The sequence below is a fragment of the Maniola jurtina genome, chromosome 11, assembly GCF_905333055.1.
Source record: "Maniola jurtina chromosome 11, ilManJurt1.1, whole genome shotgun sequence".
In the NCBI taxonomy this organism is placed as follows: domain Eukaryota; kingdom Metazoa; phylum Arthropoda; class Insecta; order Lepidoptera; family Nymphalidae; genus Maniola; species Maniola jurtina.
This window is the reverse complement of record NC_060039.1, coordinates 12,123,790-12,143,941: the sequence shown is the minus strand read 5'-3', so window position 1 is coordinate 12,143,941 and position 20,152 is coordinate 12,123,790. Positions and strand designations below refer to the sequence as shown.

Here is a 20,152-nt window from a genome sequence, read left to right as displayed (position 1 = left end):
TGAAAAACTTAATATTTTCTATATAATATTGACTCTATCTATGGCTATGTCTACATTTGCTCGCTATAATTAGTGTTCATAAGTTTATTGTTTTGTTTACTTAAATATTTTCCTGAGCGATTCGCGAGGACATACCTACCTATTAAGTTACAGATGCATTGAACTGCTCGGATACCTAGATACAGTATGACGACATCAGACTATGAAAGTAACTAACTACGACTAGTTATGTATCGATAATAGAAATCTCAGTTTAGCGTGGAAGCCCGGGTCATCTTACCGTTACGTATAAACTGGAAATGGTAAAAGAAATCTTACTTTTTCCATTAGAGACAGTGTAGGACAGATCTTGAAAGCCGAGGTTGACTGGCGGCCGTTGAGGCAAGTGGGAGAGATGGGCTTGGCCTAAGGCTGCCGGGACACTGGGTTGCGATGGGGCCTCCATTGCTGGTCCTTTTACGTCTTCGTCATCTTAAAGTTCCTTTGCTGTTTGTGCACTAGTGTGTAATTGTCGTTATCAACCTGTAACAAAGAAGAATATTTCAATACTTATGTATGGTATAGTATTGTTGTATACCTATTACCTACCTATTGCCTAAACAGCAAGTTTTTATTACAGCGTAGACCACTCAAATCAGATGTCTTAGAAGTACCAGAGATCAGAATATACAGCAGTACAGTGGTAACGATGTTTTGAGGCGAGGTGACGGATTAAATCGGAGAAAACCTACAATGTATGTACTTAGTCACCTTTTTTGTCGAATCAACTATCACATAACCATTTTAATCATAAAAGAGTCGGTTAAAGGAGTTATCGCCAAAAAACTGTTTTGGATGCCATTTTTCCAAGATGGTGGTGCGAGCGGCAAAGATGGTAGCAAAATAAAAATTCGGCAAGAGCACGTCGAAATCCAACAACATTCAAAAACCACCAATTTTCAAAACTCCCGGAAAATTTCCAGGTGAATCCCTTTTTGAGCACCAAATGACTGTACTATAAATTCAATTTTGTTGTTTCGTGTGTTTCTTATAACTGTAGTTGTACTTACTGTATAGAGTAATACATAGTTAAGTAAACGGTCGGTAAGTAAGGACTAAGTACACATTTGTCGAAGTTTACTTATAGCACTAGCTCGCGAATTCGTGGATAGGTATTAATTATACCATTATACACTGTGTACATTCGGATTTATCCTGAACAAACAAAGTTAATGTACCTAGGTACTAAAAGTGTGATCGCTTAAGCAAACTGGCTTTTAGAAGTTTTTTTTTATCGCACCTTTGACTAAGAACTACGTCGTAATATTGGTTTTTGTACCTGCATAAAAACATCTAGGCACACACCGTAACCTTCGATTCAGCGAATGCAAAACTAAACTATTGTAACTAACAACGACCGAAGCTTTGCCCAGATGTATGACAATTTGGAAATCTTAACTTCGCGAATTGATGCACTCAATAATCAAACCCAGGATATCCCACTTAAGTATAAGATCAAAGCAACGGTAAGGGTAAGCCCACACTGCGCAAATCGTCACCGCGCGATTCTGTGACATATGGAAATTGTATAGAACCGTACGCACTCGCGAAAAAAATATGCGCGAAAGGCTTCGTACAATTTCCAATCCCCTCCCATTCAATACCCTTACTCCTAAGAGTAAGCGGATTAGGTCTTACCCTAAAGCTCTTTCGATCCGAACCCGAGAAAATTCAGGTATAGAAAACTTGGACCGAATCTGGATGTCGATTTTATACTGCGTCCGTTTCGACGATATTCATACTTAGTATTCTTAAACCAACGCCTGCAAGACGGATTCGGATTGGACGCAGTGCGCAAGCGTTCACACAAGTAATATTGTAGTTAATTCATTCCGTGAACAATGCTTCGAATCGGAGATATTCTCAGAAAACGAAAGGATATCCAGTGCGCAACCTCAAATACCTACCTAGTAGTGGCACTAGTGGCTGATAGAATTCGAGGACCGATACATAATAACAAAAGAGTATAATGGCAATGGGTAGGTCACTTCTGTCGCAGAACCGACGGCTGATGGAGCAGATATGTTCTGGAGTGGAGACTGATGACCTGATGAAGGTGGTCGGTCGGGAGCGGATGGATGAAGAAGGCAAAGGCTCATGTTTGGTGGCGCGCTCTTGGAAAGGCCTATGTCCAGCAGTGGACGCATACAGGCTGATGGAATGGAATAATGAGTCTAAAATCCTCTAAAATCAAAACTCACTATAATTTCGCAAAGTTTCCGCTTGGAGTGATGCACGCTGCCTGTATTTATGAAAGGACCAGCTGATGTGCCTAGGTACACGACCGATCAGTAATTCAGGCCTTCACATTTTGATCTACCATCCTGTAATACCGAGACATCATTAACTTAATAGCGCCGTCACCTTTAGATAGGTTACCTAATACAGGTGCATAGTAAGCCAAGGTGATCTACTTAGATATAATATCATAGTCATACTTTTGTAGCGTATTAAAAGTCAATTATCTGAGTACTTACAAGATTTGTAATTAGATCTTGAGAGGTCAAGCGACCCAGTTATGATGGAAGCATACTTACTACACGCTACATGGCTCGACGCCACGAGTGACGAGTAAAGTGACAAGCCCAATTGCATAGGGCCTGTAGTTCGCCGTAGCTTGACAGCTACAGTATATCGCCATCACCTCTGATTGGCAAATACTCTCTCACTATTGGCTGAAATGCATTGTTGCAGCCAGAATACTATAAATTCAGTCAATCACTCAATTGAGATCTTAGCAATGTTTTATGCAGATTTTTCGCAACCAATTGTTAAGTATTGGGACGGGAAGGCACTAGGGATATTCAAATGATAAAACAAGGAACACCTACTTGATCTCCAGCGCTGATCTTGCATGGATGCACTAGGATTTCAGACTTTTTCTTCAGTATTTGCAGTCACAACTCACTACACTCACAAAACACATGCTGGCCAGCTTGATTGTTTGATTCGGGTATTTCGGTCACATGTTAGTCCAAAAACTTTAACTTTTTCGAGCAGCGCACGTACGCGTTCTAGCAGAAATCGCCATCTTGCATATCGTCCTGTTGCGTTTCATTTCACGCGCGTCTATTTGGCGGGAAAGTTTGAATGGGGGGCAGGAAATGGATTATATATAAAAGATAAGTGATATATTAACAATAAAAATAAAAGAACCTGATAACTTGGTAACAAAAACTAAACATTCTCCCCCCGAGAAAGGCTAAAAGCCTTTATCCCTTAAACATTGAACTAATTTAAAGGAAGCCGACACAGTTTGACAACAGGTCGGACCAAAGAACCAGTGGACGTTAATAATTTTACCACCCTAACTACCCCATCTCTCCCAGGTAGCAGCTCGTTAATTCTAGCAAGCCTCCATTTAAGTGGCGGCAAATTCTCCTCCTTAATTAAGACTAACTCTCCAACGGTAGGAGGGTCAGTAGTGGCGGTCCACTTGTTTCGCATTTGAAGGGTGTGGAGATACTGCTCACTCCACTTAAGCCAAAACCGCTGGGACATTGCCGTAACCAACTGATAGCGGTTTAACCGAGAGTCCGGAATATGATGCCAATCATACTCGGGAACTGCCAAAAGCGATCTGCCGATAATAAAATGAGCCGGAGTCAAAGCTTCTAACTGATCCGGATCTTGAGATAAAGGGCATAAAGGCCTGGAGTTCAGCACAGCCTCAATTCTGACCACCAAAGTTACAAATTCCTCATGCGTTAAGGTTTGATCTCCCACAACCCTTTTTAGCAAGGTCTTAGCCGACTTAACAGCGCTTTCGAAAAGCCCGCCAAAATGCGAAGACGCGGGAGGATTGAACTGCCAAATGACTCCCAATTGGCCAGCTTGATGGGTCAAATTATCTTGCACTTCCTGAGCCCGCAAGAACCGCTGTACCTCATCCAGATGACGGCTGCTTCCAACGTAATTTCCCCCACCGTCTGATCTTATCCGAAAAGGTAAACCGCGCCTCGCCGAAAACCGGGAGAAAGCCGCTAAAAATCCTTCCGTCGATAAATCTCCGACCACTTCCAAATGTACGGCTTTTGTAGCAGAACAGACAAATACGCACAAATATTCTTTTAAGACCTTGGCTTTTCGTAAACGAGAAGATTTGATTGCGAACGGACCCGCAAAATCCGTTTGCACCGTATGAAACAACCCAGTGGCATTTATCCGGTCAGCTGGTAAGTCAGACATAAAAGGCTCGTCTGGCTTGGCTTTAGTCCTAAAACACTTTACACACTTAAACAACTGGCTTCGAATAGCCTGCCGAGCGGAAATGACCCAAAATTGTTTTTGTAGGATTGCCTGAAGGGCAGTTGCTCCCACATGGCAACATCGCTCATGATGATGCACAATTATCAAGGATGTTAGGACATGAGACTTGGGCAAAATCACCGGATGTTTAGCCTCGAAAGGTAAACTAGATCGTTCAAGTCGACCTCCCACCCGAAGTAGTCCTGACTCATCAATAAAAGGGTTCAATCTTCTTAAGCCCGTGGAACACATTCGTTTGTTAGAAATTGCTTCAATATCCTTGGAAAAGGCGTCTGCCTGGACTAACCGAACAAGCCGTTCTAAAGCTTGTTTACGTTCTATCACTGTTAAGGGACCCGTGATTCGGCTAGTCGGGTTTTTACAGTTCGACGCAAACCGAATGCAATACGCGGTCACCGCTATTAACGTGGACAAAGAGCTGTACTTGGCCATGAGAGATGTATCCGATACGGCAACCGCCGACACAGTGACGTTACCGCCCCTCCGCAAACCGGGCAATGTGTCAACCGGATCCACCAGATTAACCGGCCAATCACCTTCGTCCGACAACAGCCACGGTGGACCCCACCACAGGTCATGAGACCGAAGTTCGTGCCCCTTACAGCCTCGGCTGGCAACATCTGCCGGGTTCCCCTCCGAGGGCACGTATCTCCATTTAATATCCAAACCACTATTGTTGATTTGGGTCACTCGGTTTCCTTCAAACGTTTGAAGCCGATGAGGTGGATATTTCAACCATGAAAGAGCTATCGTGCTATCCGACCAACCAAAAATGTCATGCACGACAACTTTATCGTTAATAGAATCTAAGACGTATGTTAGCAATTTGACTGCTAACCCTGCCGCCGATAGTTCCAACTTAGGTATGGTTAGTTTACTCTTTATCGGAGCGACCTTAGATTTAGCCATCATTAAAAAGATTCGAACCTGACCACTCGTAGTCACAGTACGAATATAAACTGCGGCGCCAAAAGCCTTTTCCGAGGCGTCCGAGAATCCATGTAACGAGCAATGAACGACCTCGTCAGCTAATACAAACCGATTTATCCTAAGGTTTTCTATGGCGGGGAGGTTATTAAATATGTGAGTCCATTCCTTGATAATTTCTGGCGGTGGACATTCATCCCAGGTTAACTTCAGCAGCCAAATCTGCTGTAACAACAGTTTCCCTTGTAAAATCACAGGGGTTATCCAACCCATGGGGTCAAACATACGAGCGAGGACGGACAAAATGGCTCTTTTTGTCCAAACCGCGTCTGGATCCAGATTCGTGTGGTAAGTAAAGGTATCCGCAACCGGATTCCATTGAATTCCTAGGATTTTCACATAACCAGGACCGTCCGTGTCAAATAAGTGGGGCTTCTCTCGATGATCTGAGGGAATATCCTCCAAGAGGTGTTCGTCGTTTGACATCCATTTGCGCAGTTCAAATCCGCCCAAGGACAGCAGGTGAATTATGTCCTTCTTTAACCGTTGAGCTTCGGCTAAAGTAGGAGCTCCACTTAGAATATCATCCATATACACGGATGTTTGAAGCACCCGAGCTGCCTCTGCTAATCCGGAAGCATCCATCTCGCCTTGGTCAGACTCGCCTTTAGGCGCACGTGACTCATCCTCCGCGAGCTGGCGTAGAGTCCTTATAGCTATATACGGACTACATTTCATACCATAAGTAACCGTTGTTAAGGCAAACAATTGCAAAGGTAGCTTCGGTGATTCCCGCCAAAATATTAACTGATACCTTTGATCTTCCCGTTGAATCTCAATCATACGGTACATCATCCGGATGTCCGTAGAAAACGCAATTTTGTGGAGCCGAAACCGACAGATAACCTGCATAACGTCATGCTGTAATTTAGGACCAGCATGAAGGCAATCGTTCAGAGAAACCCCCGTTGATGTAGGACAGCTGGCGTCAAACACCACTCGAATTTTCTCCGATCCCGCTTTAAATATCCCATGATGAGGAATTACATAATGAGATGCTTCAAGATCTCCACTGAAAGGAACCATGTGCCCCAACTGCTGGTACTCCCGCATGAAGTCCACGTATTTGCTGCTTAACCCCGGATTCGCCTGGAGCCGCTTCTCCAAAGCGTGAAACCGTCTACGTGCTTGGTTTTGAGAGTCCCCCAACTCAGGATGATCCGCTAGAAACGGTAGCCGCAGTGCGTATCGTCCTGTTGCATCCCGCTGGTGGGTCTGTTCAAAGTGAACTTCACATGGCTCTTCCTTTGGATCCTTCATCTTGACAGGCACCTCCTCCACCTCCCAAAATTTCTCCAATATAGCATCCGTGTTAGCAAAATAAACTTGTACCGAGGATTTAGATTCCCTAGTAACTTGACATGCCCCCTGTAAAATATAACCAAATATGGTATTCATGGCCCATGGCAACCCCTCAGGTCGGATAATCTCTCCACCCAGAAAAATGTCCCCCAGGAGATCCGCCCCAATGAGCATGTCAATTTTGGCGCTTTTATAAAATTGATCATCAGCCAACTGCAGCCCCGGATAGCAATCCACCAACTGACTGGGTAGTGACCAACTAGGCAGATCATCCGCTACCTTATTCAATACCAAAGCGGTTGTCACCAACACTGGGTTATCAACGTGACGTGGGGTAATCCTGACTATAACACAGCCTTTATACCCGGATAACAGGTTTCCCCCTACCCCCCGTACATCCACAGAACCCGACTTTTGAACCTTCAATCCCAACCGGGATATACATTTTTCCGAAATGAAGGTACTTTGACTACCACTATCCAACAAAGCACGGACTTCATGATAATTTCCATATTTGTCCAAGACATGCACCACAGCTGTAGACAATAACACCGTGCGCTGAGCACCTACCGCTGCTGAATGCAAAACATTAACCGCATCCGACTTTCCCTCATTTGGTGAACCCAATTTAGAACCCCCCGTACCCGGTGGAGCCGAACCAGAGCCAGTAGAGCCGCTCCCTACAGACCCTTCATCCAAATGAAGCAAAGAATGATGTTTCCGAGAATTACAGGTCCCGCAAGATAATTTGACCTTACATTCATTAATATGATGCCGATGGAAACACCGAAAACACAACCGTTTTTCAATAATAAAGTTTTTCCGTGCTGCTACATTCAGCTTATTAAATTTCTCACAGTGATTTAAATAATGAACCCCGTTACATAGAATACACTGAATCGATTGTTTTTGCGTTTGGTTTCTTGAATAAGCCACGTGCACTTTATGCTGCTGAGTAGAATTTGTTGAGCTGGTACCCCTTGAACTTGAATTAGTAGTCTCTAGAATTTGAACCTCCTTGGTTAAAAATGTGATTAAATTTTCAAAGGTTGGCAACCCCTGGCCTCCTCCAAATTTATCTTCAAATTGACGCTTAAGCGTAATGTCTAATTTGTTTAAGTTAATATACAACAGCAAATAGGACCATTCTTCCGTCGGAAACTTTAACTTCTGCAATCCTTTGCTAGTCTCCATCAACACATTTAAAAACGATTTTAAAGAACCCAAATTTTTTGTTGCCGGAGACGCCGACATCATAGTGTGAAGTAATTTATCGGCCTGCAACCTTGGGTTGCCATACCTTGACTTTAAAATATCCAGCACAACCGGATAATTTTCCCCGGTAATTGACAAATGTTGTACCAAACTCTTCGCCTCTGCACTCAGAGCCCCGCACAAATAATAGATTTTTTGTGTGCTAGACAACTGATTATCATTCCCTACCATTGCTAAGAACAAATCCATAAAATACTCATATTCCTCTATCTTACCACTAAAGCTTGGAATTTGCACCTTAGGTAGTAACAGATTCGGTTTATACGAATGACTTGCTGAACCATCGCTTTTACTTGCAGTCGCCTTTGGCAGTTCCGAGTCCTCAAAAAGTTCGGCATATTTCGCCTTAGATGTATAATAAGAATTACTAATTTCTTTGAACACTAACATGTGTTTTCCCTGATCAAACTCCGGTCCCGATTCCGCTGCCAATTGGACATGCAATTCCTGAAAATCCTCAAATAGTTTTTCCAAATCGGCACATCTAGCTTTAAACAAAAGCTTATTCTCATTTGAAGCCAACACCACCTGAGAGAGAGAGCGTATTGTCTCAAAATTAGAAACGGTCATATCATAACGCACTTTAGTCATTAACTTTTTCCCACCCATGGTTAAAGTTTAATAATTAATTACCTTAATATTTTAAGACTAAAGCCACCCTAATTAACCAATCAAATCACCAATGATTAATTCCAATATTAATAAAACCCAAGAAAATTTTCCAAAATTAGCTTAGTGTGGAACCGCCCTTATTTTCAAGAATTGAAAATACCTAATAAGGACAACCACGAACTACCATTATTAGGGAAACATGCGTCCCACACATAAACTACAATTTGCAATACACCTGCACTAATGTGAAGCAACCCTTATTTCCAACGAAATACCTAATAGGTGAAATCCGAACCTAAACCTATTAGGGAAAAAGCTTCTAAAAAATAACCCCAAAATCTTGAATAGATTTGGCTAGTGTGGAGCAGTCCTTATTTCCAAAGAAATACCTAATAGGTGAAACCGTTCCTAAACCTATTAGGGAAAGTGCTCCTACAATAATTCCAAAACCTTGAATAAATCTGGCTAGTGTGGAGCGGCCCTTATTTCCAAAGAAATATCTAATAAGCGAAATTCCGACCAAAGCTTATTAGAGAAAAAATGCTTCCAACAACTAAACCAAACTTTTTAATAAACGCGCACTAGTGTGCCGTGACCCTTAATTCCCAAGAAATTCCTAATAAGCCAAAACATACCCTTAACTTATTAGGGAAAAATGAATCCGAAAAATAATAACCAAAGCTTTTAATACGGCCGTGTGTAGTAACCCTTAATTCCAACTTGAACAGCTAAATTCCTAGAACACGCGCTCGCCCCACGCGAATGACGCAATCCGATTCCCAAAATAGAAATTTAACCATATATAGCCCTACGCCAAATTCGTTTCGTAGAAACGAACGAAAGCATGCTTAGCTTTTGTTACACAATTTTAAGTTCTAACAAGAGCGTCACACGGTGCTATTTTAAATGTAGATATATATCGTATTATATACTACAACTATTTAAATAAGGGATTTATTATATACTACACTCGATATAATACACATATATCGTAATAAACATGGCTTGTAGAGTGTATTTTCGTGAACTTTACCCCGATTACCCAAGTTATTCCCGTGTGACGATATGCAACCCCATAGGAACTACCAGTTTTATATACACCGAAAATTCGATGCATTCGCGAACGAAGGACCAAATGTTAAGTATTGGGACGGGAAGGCACTAGGGATATTCAAATGATAAAACAAGGAACACCTACTTGATCTCCAGCGCTGATCTTGCATGGATGCACTAGGATTTCAGACTTTTTCTTCAGTATTTGCAGTCACAACTCACTACACTCACAAAACACATGCTGGCCAGCTTGATTGTTTGATTCGGGTATTTCGGTCACATGTTAGTCCAAAAACTTTAACTTTTTCGAGCAGCGCACGTACGCGTTCTAGCAGAAATCGCCATCTTGCATATCGTCCTGTTGCGTTTCATTTCACGCGCGTCTATTTGGCGGGAAAGTTTGAATGGGGGGCAGGAAATGGATTATATATAAAAGATAAGTGATATATTAACAATAAAAATAAAAGAACCTGATAACTTGGTAACAAAAACTAAACACCAATCAGCAGAAATATCTCTGACTATGAACCTGCGCAGTGGACGATTTAACGATGCATAACATTAAGTAAAATAATATAGTAAGGCTCAGGGCATACCTACTGCGGTAGATATAAAGCGACTCAACGCGTCTTCTAAAATTTTGTGAACTAAAAGTTACACTTACTCCGTACAATATCACTCCGTAATATGTAAACAATTAATATACTTATTATTATTATTTGTAAGGAAAAAATAAAAGCAACTGAGCTCGTCTTGACTCATGAAATTGCGCACATTTTTTCAGTTCTGCTGTAAAGTGAAAGCGAAACGCTTTCAGAGTTTCACACAGAGATGGTTGTGGTTCCAAAAGTCATTGTGGTTCCATACAAACTTGGATGCGAATGTTACAAGGACGAATCATGAAACATGTTTTATTTCGATTCGATTTCTAGCATTTTTTCACATTTCTGCAGAAGTTTTTTTACCTGAAAATACAGCTTTAACTTTTTATTTTGAAATAAAACTTTAAGCATTCGACAGCCAAATTCATCCTTTGCAGAATTTGAGATTTTCTTTTGTACATAATGTTTAGAAAAAACGTATCGTGTGTCGCGTCACTTCGACTCGCCACAATGTGTCTCGAGCCTTAAAGATGCTCTACTTCAACACATCTTTACATAGGTAATTATTTATTTACAAACAAAGTAACTTATTAAATGATGAATTCAAGTTAGCGAAACTGGTTTCGACTTTCTGTTTCCGTTCTATGACCATGGCCCACAGCCGTGATTCGTTCACATGTCGAAATATGTATAAGTATAATGGATTCCGATCTATCATCTTAACATCATAACATAACGTACAGTATACCTAGGTAACTACCTATGTATACCTACTTTGAAAATGATAATTAAGTAAGTATTAATAAGTAAAAGTAAGTAGTTAATTAAATGATAATTAAATAAGTAGGTTATTTAACATAATGTGTAAAAAAGGCTATGCTATTATTATTGACTAGAAGATGCCCGCGGCTTCGCCCGCGTGGATTTCGGTTTTTGTAAATCCCGTAGGAACTCGTCGATTTTCCGGGATAAAAAGTAGCCTATGTGCTAATCCAGGATATTATCTATCTCCATTCCAAATTTCAGCCAAATCCATTCAGGAGTTATTGCGTGAAAGAGTAACAAACATACACACACACACACATACAAACTTTCGCCTTTATAATATTAGTGTGATGAATAGGGTCTTGGTTTGTAGCACAGGTCTGTAGTAATAAAATGATGTGATGTTTTGCACTATAGGTAGTGGTAGTTTATGGGGCTAGAATTCATTATTAAAGAGAATAATTAAATAATAATCATGATTTTTCTTTATTTTTAACATAATTACTGTACTATAGGCGTTCAATCGCATCACAAGACGATAAACGACAAATATTTTTCAATTTTATGGCATAAAAAAAATTTCCCACTAAAATTACTCTTTTTTAGTAGTTGTAGATAATAAAAATTGGAATAAATTCTGCGCAAAAACACAGACAATTTCACATCACAACAAACACGAAACTGACCTAAATGATTCACTCATTATCATCATCGACTATCGAGTAATGGCGGCCTCATTCTATGATAGACCGGCGCGCGCGCACCCGCCTACGCAAAACTATTTGACATACAAAACTTTTTTTTTATGTAATAATGCAGTGATTATGAAAGGAAGCTAACTTAGAAGGGGTATGGTAGTTTTAGTAAACCTATACTTATCAGTTTCTGCACAGCATCGTACGAAAACGCTTAATCGATTGGCGGCACGGCTTTGCCGTTAGGGGGTAACTAGCCACGGCCGTAGTCTCCCACCAGACCAGAGATAATTTAGAAATCAAGTAAGTATTTTTGAAATAGAGATCGTTTTCCCCCGCTCGGGAATCGAACCAGGGACATCCCACTTATAAGACCACAGGGAGAACGCCAAGTTCCGCTGCACAGCCGCAGACACCAACTACTTTTAATTTTTTTTTTTCAGAATTAACGAACATAGGTACCTGCCGCGAATGGATAGCCCAATGAATGTGGTCAAGGTTAATGAAGATAAAAGTAATAATTATATTAGATTTTTAGCTTTTTAGGGTCACTTTGTTGTCTGTCTGTCTGCCTGTCTTTATTTATCTTTGATTTTATATCAACATAGCCTTATATGACCTGAAGAAGGTGGCGGGGAGCGGGTGGATGAGGAAGGCGGAGGACCGTGTTTGGTGGCGCGCTCTTGGAAAGGCCTATGTCCAGCAGTGGACACATACAGGCTGATGGATGGATGGATGGATGGATAGCCTTATATTTGACATATCGTCGATTCAGGATCAAACTGAGATTTCCCTCACTCTAGTTAACTGGCTGAGGTACTCGTATGTTAACTTTGACCACCCTACCAGAGTGAAAGACCTTAATACGAACTTTGCCCATAAAGGTGCATCTACACATGCGTGGATATAATTATTATAATAGACAAGTAGACTGTGCACACGCTGTTACTTATTACACAGAGGCACGTATCAAAATGTGAACTAAACAGCCCATAAACTACAATATTGTGCAAAATTATTAGATAGGTATGAAAGTAGGTACCTACTAAGTAAGTAAATATGTATTTTTAATTATTTGAAATGTGTTAAATACATAACTAATCATAATCACGTTACATAAAGCAAAAAAGATGAGAATCATTAGATATACTATATTACATTTTAGCAGATACTTCTAATTAAATAACTCTACGATTCTAACCAAAGGATTTTTTATTTTGATTTTTTTGGTTAGTGCAATGGATGTAGGAAGTAATAATTCTTATTTTGTCTGCTGACGCAATTTGCCACTATGACGTTGTAAAAACTTGTAAAAACTGCAAAATAGACCGTGACATCGACTTAGCAGTGTCCTGTATCCATCTGATACCAGATACCTACTAAAAAAAGTAGGTATCGACTAAACCAATTTTAAATCTAGTATCCTAAGAACAGTGTCTTAGATAATGGAGTCTTAAAAAACAAATTGAGAACCTCCTCATTTTGAAGTCGGCTAAAAGCAACAAAGAAGTAGGAATAATAACACACGTGTACATTTAATCACAGTCATTAGTATAGTTACACTTTGTCATGCTGTAAATTAGTTTCCTGTGGGTTTTCAATATGGAGCAGCCAAGCTTTGCATATAATACAACTGGCTTATGTCCATGACTTCATCCAAATGCACTATAAACATTTGAAACCCCTATTTTCCTCCCCTAGGGGTTGCTATGCGTTGATGGATCAGTCAGTCAGTCACCTTTCCTTTTATATGTTTAGATATTATTGTCTAAGTAGAGCGAAATGTCACCAAGTCTAAAAATAGCGAAAAGTTTTGGCAACATTTACTTACCCCAACCTTACTTGAATAAGGGTAGTTATTTACCCCATTTTAACAAAATAATTAAAAGATGAGCGAAATATTGTACTTCGAAACGAAAGGATTCAAGGGATTAGATTTAATTTAATTCATTTAGTTTTTAATTTAATTTTTTATTATATTATTTATATATAGCTATATAACTTACTCTCACGCCGGTGCACAAAATAGATAGGTAGGTACATATAAAAGCCAAAAGGGATATAATATACTTACATACATAAAAATAAATAAACCTACATACGTACACATTATTATTATTATTTTTAAACCCCGACCCAAAAAGAGGGGTGTCATAAGTTTGACGTGTGTATCTGTCTATCTGTCTGTGGCATTGTAGCTCCTAAACTATTGAACCGATTTTAAATTCGTTTTTTTATTTGACAGGTTGCTTGATCGAGAGTGTTCTTAGGTATAATCCAAGAAAATCGGTTCAGCCGTTTGAAAGTTATCAGCTCTTTTCTAGTTACTGGTAACCTTCAATTGTCGGGGGTGTTATAAATTTTTAATTTACACTTGTTTACTTTTAGATTGAAGTATATTTTACAAAAAAAAATCTTATGTTTGATGCCAATGAATTTATTACCGAATAAAAATAGATACCTATTGAAGGGTAAAAATAAATTATTTCAGACCGCTGCCTGCCGGAGATTGCGTCTATTACATTACATTTGAATTTGCTTGAATAAACCTAACATAAGTCCAACTCTACCAGAACTCATAGGTATACCTGTATAGGAAGGTACCTAATGCATTTTGCAACTCAGTTTTGCACAATTTGCTGTGAACGTGCAACAACGGACAAAACGTTCAGACATTTGTTAATTTTTGTTACAAATACCTAAGTAAATCTATTTGAATAGCAATAACTGTGCGCTTAAAACCGTTACTACCCAGTTAATGGAACATTACTTTTAAGATGGATCCACACCTGCGGAAGCACACGAACCGTGCACATAACGTGCATCGAACGCCTATGGACGTATCACTGTCTATGTCATTTGAATCCGTAGGTATAGGTAGGTACACGATTCTAAGGTCCAATGTATTACACATTGTACCTTAGAATCGTGTACCTATTTGTCTGTGAAAATCCCGTCAAAATCAGTTCAGCCGTTCCGGAGATTAGCCCGTTCAAACAGACAGACAGACAAAAATTTAAAAAACGCGTGATTCAGTTATGGTACCGTTCAAATAACCATTATACGAACTTAAATTAATATTATGAGGTAGTTATTTCGAAATTACAGACAGACACGTCAATTTTATTTATTAGTATATAGACAAACCAACAAACCTATAATGTGAGGATTGCTAGTTCATTATACCTGCTGCATTAATATTATGATATAAATTATAATATTGTATATTATATTACATATTTTGCGCGGATAAATAAAATATGGAAATCTTATGCACCTTTCGCCACAAGATTAAATTAATAATTACTGCATTCTTCGTCTTGCGGGTGATATTATTATCATTATCAGATTTGTGCGACCTTGTCCGATTGGGTAGCTGTTGTTTGGATACGGCATTTTAAGTGTCTTGTGTAACGACTGGTTCACTTCACGGACTGATGGATTTCGCCCTTGACTTGTGTGTATTTTCTCGGTGAAACGTTTATTTATTGATAGCAGTACCCGTGACTTTGTCCGCGTGGATTTAGGTTTTTAAAAATCCCGTGGGACCTCTTTGATTTTCCGGGATAAAAAGTACCTAATCTATGCCCATCTCTGAGATGCAAGTTATCTCTGTCCCCCTTCAAAGTCAAAGCCAGTACGACGCGCGACGGTACACTTTTCGACTGACAATGATTGTTGAATGTTTAGATAAGATAATTATTGATCTAATGGTGATATCTAATTATTTCTTAAGTAAACTTACTAAAGCTCTCAAGGTCCTAAACGCCAGGGCTCGTTTCGATACGAGTTCATCGAGAATGATAGGATGATATTCAAATGAAACTTCAACTATGTTTGTATGTAACGCTGGAGAACGCGCTAGGAAAACTTCTCTTAAACTAACTAAGGGAAAATAAATAATATAAACTTAGCATTTGGGCCTGTAATGGCATGACTCCATTATCGGGATTCAGCAAATGATTCAAGTTCGGGCTACAATAGTTCGGCATTCGGCAAATCAACTGACCACACTATTCAGGTTACGACGAATGTTTTGTGGCAAAGCCGGCAGATATTTTGTGACGGCGAATATTCATCCCTGTTGTGTATGTATTAGAACACTTATATCCCGGAAAAACAAAAAATAAACTTATACTTGGTGTAACCAGAACGCTAGCAAAAACGAAGACAGATAACAGTACTAACGATTACTGATAAGATAAAAAACACGAAAAAATAAAATGATCCTGTATTTTTTAAAGTTTACAACATATTGCAAATAAAATATCTGACTGACGCAAGACTCAAGATGTCAATGAACGTTCCGTAAATATGCCACTCAATGCCGCATCGTAGATGGGGCATTGACCCGAGTTTTGCACGCTATACAATGCGGGTTTGAAAAATATTAAATCACTAAAAGTACAAGATAAGGCAAATGGTTACTGGCCTTGGATTGTGTTAATAATAATAACGCTAAGGTTTTGCTAGCGTTCTGGTTACACGCACGAATGAGCGGAACGATACAATCGCCGAGTCCCAATAGTGGAGTCGAACCATATGATCTGTATGATCGAGATTAGAGAGGACACGTTAATGACGTAGGGAACAATGACAGCGAATACCAGTAGTCATCCCTTTTGTGTATTGGATACTTATATCCCGAAAAAACAAAAAATAAACCTATGTTCGCGCAGATCATTCGGGTAAGTGCGAATGTACGGAGCGATACGATTGCCGCCGACCGCACAATTCGCGATGTCATTTGCTGAGTCCCGATAGTGGAGTCGAACCATATGATCTGTATGATCGAGATTAGAGAGGACACGTTAATGACGTAGGGAACAATGACAGCGAATATGAGTATAATTCATCCCTTTTGTGTATTAGATACTTATATCCCGAAAAAACAAAAAAAATAAACCTATATTCGCGCAGATCACTCACGCGCGAATGTACGGAACGATACGATTGCCGCCGACCACACAATTCGCGATGTCATTTGCTGAGTCCCGATAGTGGAGTCGCACCATATTATGATCTGTATGATCAAGATTAGAGAGGACACGTTATCCTTGCGGCGCGACTCGCGGCCCGCCGCGGAGCGTATGTATTATATACCTTTGGATTTAGGTCAAATGAGTTTTGTAATAGTCTCGTTTCGACACCGACCGACTTTGCTCGATAAGATCGGTACGGGTCGCCAGAAAACATTCGGACTCATGTAGAAAAGATTCTTCTTATTACAGAGATAAGATCGGCTTTTCTAAAATTATATGAAGTAGATTACTTGGGTTCGCGCGTGCCTACTTGGCAATCGTTTGCACCATCGATGTATAGTTTGCACGAAGTCGCGTCTAACGTCTTAAAAAAAGCGGCCAAGTACAAGTCGGACTCGCCCATGAGGGGTTCCGTAGCAGCAAGTAACATCACATATAAAAGTTCTTGTAGTTCGTTGTAACTTTGACCGATGTTTTAATAATGATGTATTTTTGCTAAATTAAGTTATTGATAAGTAAACATTATAATGAAAGGTATATTGCGGTTTACGATTTTTGACCTATTAAAAAAACTACTTACTAGATTTTTGAATACTTATCCATAGATATCCCACACGTATGGGTTTGATGAAAAAAAAATTTGAGTTTCAGTTCTAAGTATGGGGAACCCCCCAAATTTTTTTTAATCTATTTTTGTGTGAAAATCTTAATGCGGTTCGCAGAATACATCTACTTACCAAGTTTCCACAGTATAGTTCTAGTAGTTTCGGAAAAAAGTGGCTGTGACATACGAACGGACAGACAGACAGATATGACGAATCCGTAAGGGTTCCGTTTTTTGCCATTTGGCTACGGAACCCTAAAAAGAATGCTACTTAAGACCAGTTGTTTTCAGTTTTTACTTTGCAAACTTTTTTGGAAATATTATCAGAAAGTTCCGTACCCAAAGATTGCTAACTGCTAACTCCTGTTAGCAGTTAGCAATCTTCTACCATCTTCTACCATCTATTACAAAGCCTCTAAATATTATTTCCGTGGCGCACTCTTGGAAAGGCCTACGCATACAGGCTGATGGATGGATGGATGGAAATACCTATTATTATTTTTTGGGTCAGCCACTTTTTAGCAACGGACGGCAGAATAATGTATAAACGATGACATCCATTCCTCAAGAGCACAGGAATCAGGATATTACATTAGGTAGATCCAGTGACTTGAATAATGTGAACCAGCCATTATGCTGATAAGTACTGAATGATAAAGACCTACTTAAAGTATTACTTCCAGTTCAGCACCGAATCGCAATCAGCATGACTCTGTATACTTAGCTACGTCATGGACCCTGACCAAAATCCGATCTTAGAAGCTTCTAACATGCTATTTACTTATTGTGTACTTGAGCAGAGGATTTACGTGTATTACTATGCAAATAAATAAAACTTTGTCTGTCTGTGAATAATTGCCTCAATTTGTTTGGTGGGAGGCTTCGGTCGTGGGTAGTTACAGCTCTACCGGCAAAGCCGTGGCTTCAAGCAATTTAACATATTAGGTTACATTACAACATTTAGGTTAGTGCATGTTAGATTACTTTCATTCATAAGTGTACCTGTAATGGACAACCATACTGCAATTAATGCATTTACTAAAATGAAAATACAAGTGTAAATTATAAATTTATAACACCCTCGACATGTGAAGGTTACAGTAACTAGAAAAGTAGCTGATAACTTTCAAACGGCTGAACCGATTTTCTTGGATTATAGCTAACAACACTCTCGATCAAGCCACCTTTCAAACAAAAATAACTAAATTAAAATCGGTTCATTAGTTTAGGAGCTACGATGCCACAGACAGATACACAGATATACACTTCAAACTTATAACACCCCTCTTTTTGGGTCGGGGGTTAAAAATGTACTTACTAACATTTGACACCTGCCAGTGACGGCGAAGCCGTTTTGTTAGAAGTTCTATAACTAATATCGTGAACTATGTATGACTGCAAAGAAACTTAAATGCTGTAATTATGCCGTTTTGATATACATCACGTAGAATCAATTTTAGCAGATTTTAGGATGTAAGTAAAATTTAATTTGTATTCAGTGGACCGAAAACGTCCAGATGATAAAAAAATAAACATTTTGAAAAAGTGTAATTACTTACACCGTTTTGTTCGTCCGCTCCTCAAAATTATTTTGATCAACGCTTGGTTTTTACTTTACCGCTGTGTATTTTTTGGACCTTAAAATAAAAAATTGTTTGAGTGATTAGGTACGTAGTAGGTACTATTACAATAATATATTCTGAGGTTTAAGTAATATGCATATAATATGTATTTAATATTTATGTTCACTCGTGTCGTTATGCAAAGTGACTGTATTCTATTTGCAATTAACACATTTTGTTTAATTATGTATACTTATACCTAATACTACTTAGATGCCTAATCGCAAAGTTCTTTAGAGGACCTACTTGTACCTACCTAAGTTTAGTTAAGTTTTTTGAAGTTTATAACTTTTTTATTTTGATATCGCAACTATGTTTAGCTTAGTTTGAATCTAGGTATTTTTATGGGTCATAAACTAGGCTTAGTTTGAATCTAGGTATTTTTATGGGTCATATTATACATAATTGGTAAGTAGGTACCTATGTCATATATGTACAAAAATGTGAGATAACGTGCCTAAATAATAAAATTATGTTAAGTATTATGAGATTACATGTGGAATAGGAAAATGTGGTTTATGAATTAAGAGCAGGTATGAGGCTTCCACAAAATTACCTAATTAGTTAAGTATTTTTAATTTTTGTATATATAAACAGCATTTTATTTTATAATTGTACAAATTTTTTATCTATGAAAGAATTATTTTTAGATATCTTAAAATGCTACCTTGCTATCTGAAATTAATCCACAATATTATAATGGACAATAATTATAACAAGTGTAAATTAAAAATTTATAACACCCCCGACAAGTGAAGGTTACAGTAAGAACTAGAAAAGAGCTGATAACTTTCAAACGGCTGAACCGATTTTCTTCTATTATAGCTAAGAACACTCTCGATCAAGCCACCTTTCAAACAAAAAAAAAACTAAATTAAAATAGGTTCATTAGTTTAGGAGCTACGATGCCACAGACAGATACACAGATACACAGATACACAGACACACAGATACACACGTCAAACTTATAACACCCCTCTTTTTGGGTCGAGGGTTAAAAAAAAAGAAATCTTGGTTATCCGATTATGCCTCTATCTTTGCCTACAGTAGAGATGTCTTAAATAGATAAATACATAAATGCTTCCCAGTCCAAATATCTTTTTCTTAGTAGGTAGGTACCTACCTAAGTACATATTACTAATTTTTGGTACAAAAAAATTAAAATAATGTGAACCTACCTATAAATTCCAAATACAAATTCAAATATCGAACTTATCACTCGCACATACATAAAACACGCGCTGTCCGCTCAATAAAGCGGTGTGCCGACTAACGTGAATCAAGGCTGGGCCCTAACTGGGTACTGGCTTGGTACTGGCAATAGCCGGTTACATGGACTGAATGG

General features: G+C 39.0%; 1 protein-coding gene across 1 annotated transcript in view; it reads right to left on the bottom strand.

Annotated features, from left to right (window-relative positions):
• The window catches only part of LOC123869441 (ATP-binding cassette sub-family G member 1-like), a 41,977-nt gene extending 21,825 nt beyond the window's left edge, over positions 1–20,152 (bottom strand). Inside the window, exons 1-2 of the mRNA XM_045912365.1 lie at positions 19,986–20,152; positions 319–522 (exon numbers count right to left, since the gene is read on the bottom strand). Of these exons, the coding sequence (XP_045768321.1) occupies positions 319–445 (127 nt within the window). The 5' untranslated portion in view covers positions 446–522; positions 19,986–20,152. The remainder of the gene's footprint in view (positions 1–318; positions 523–19,985) is intronic.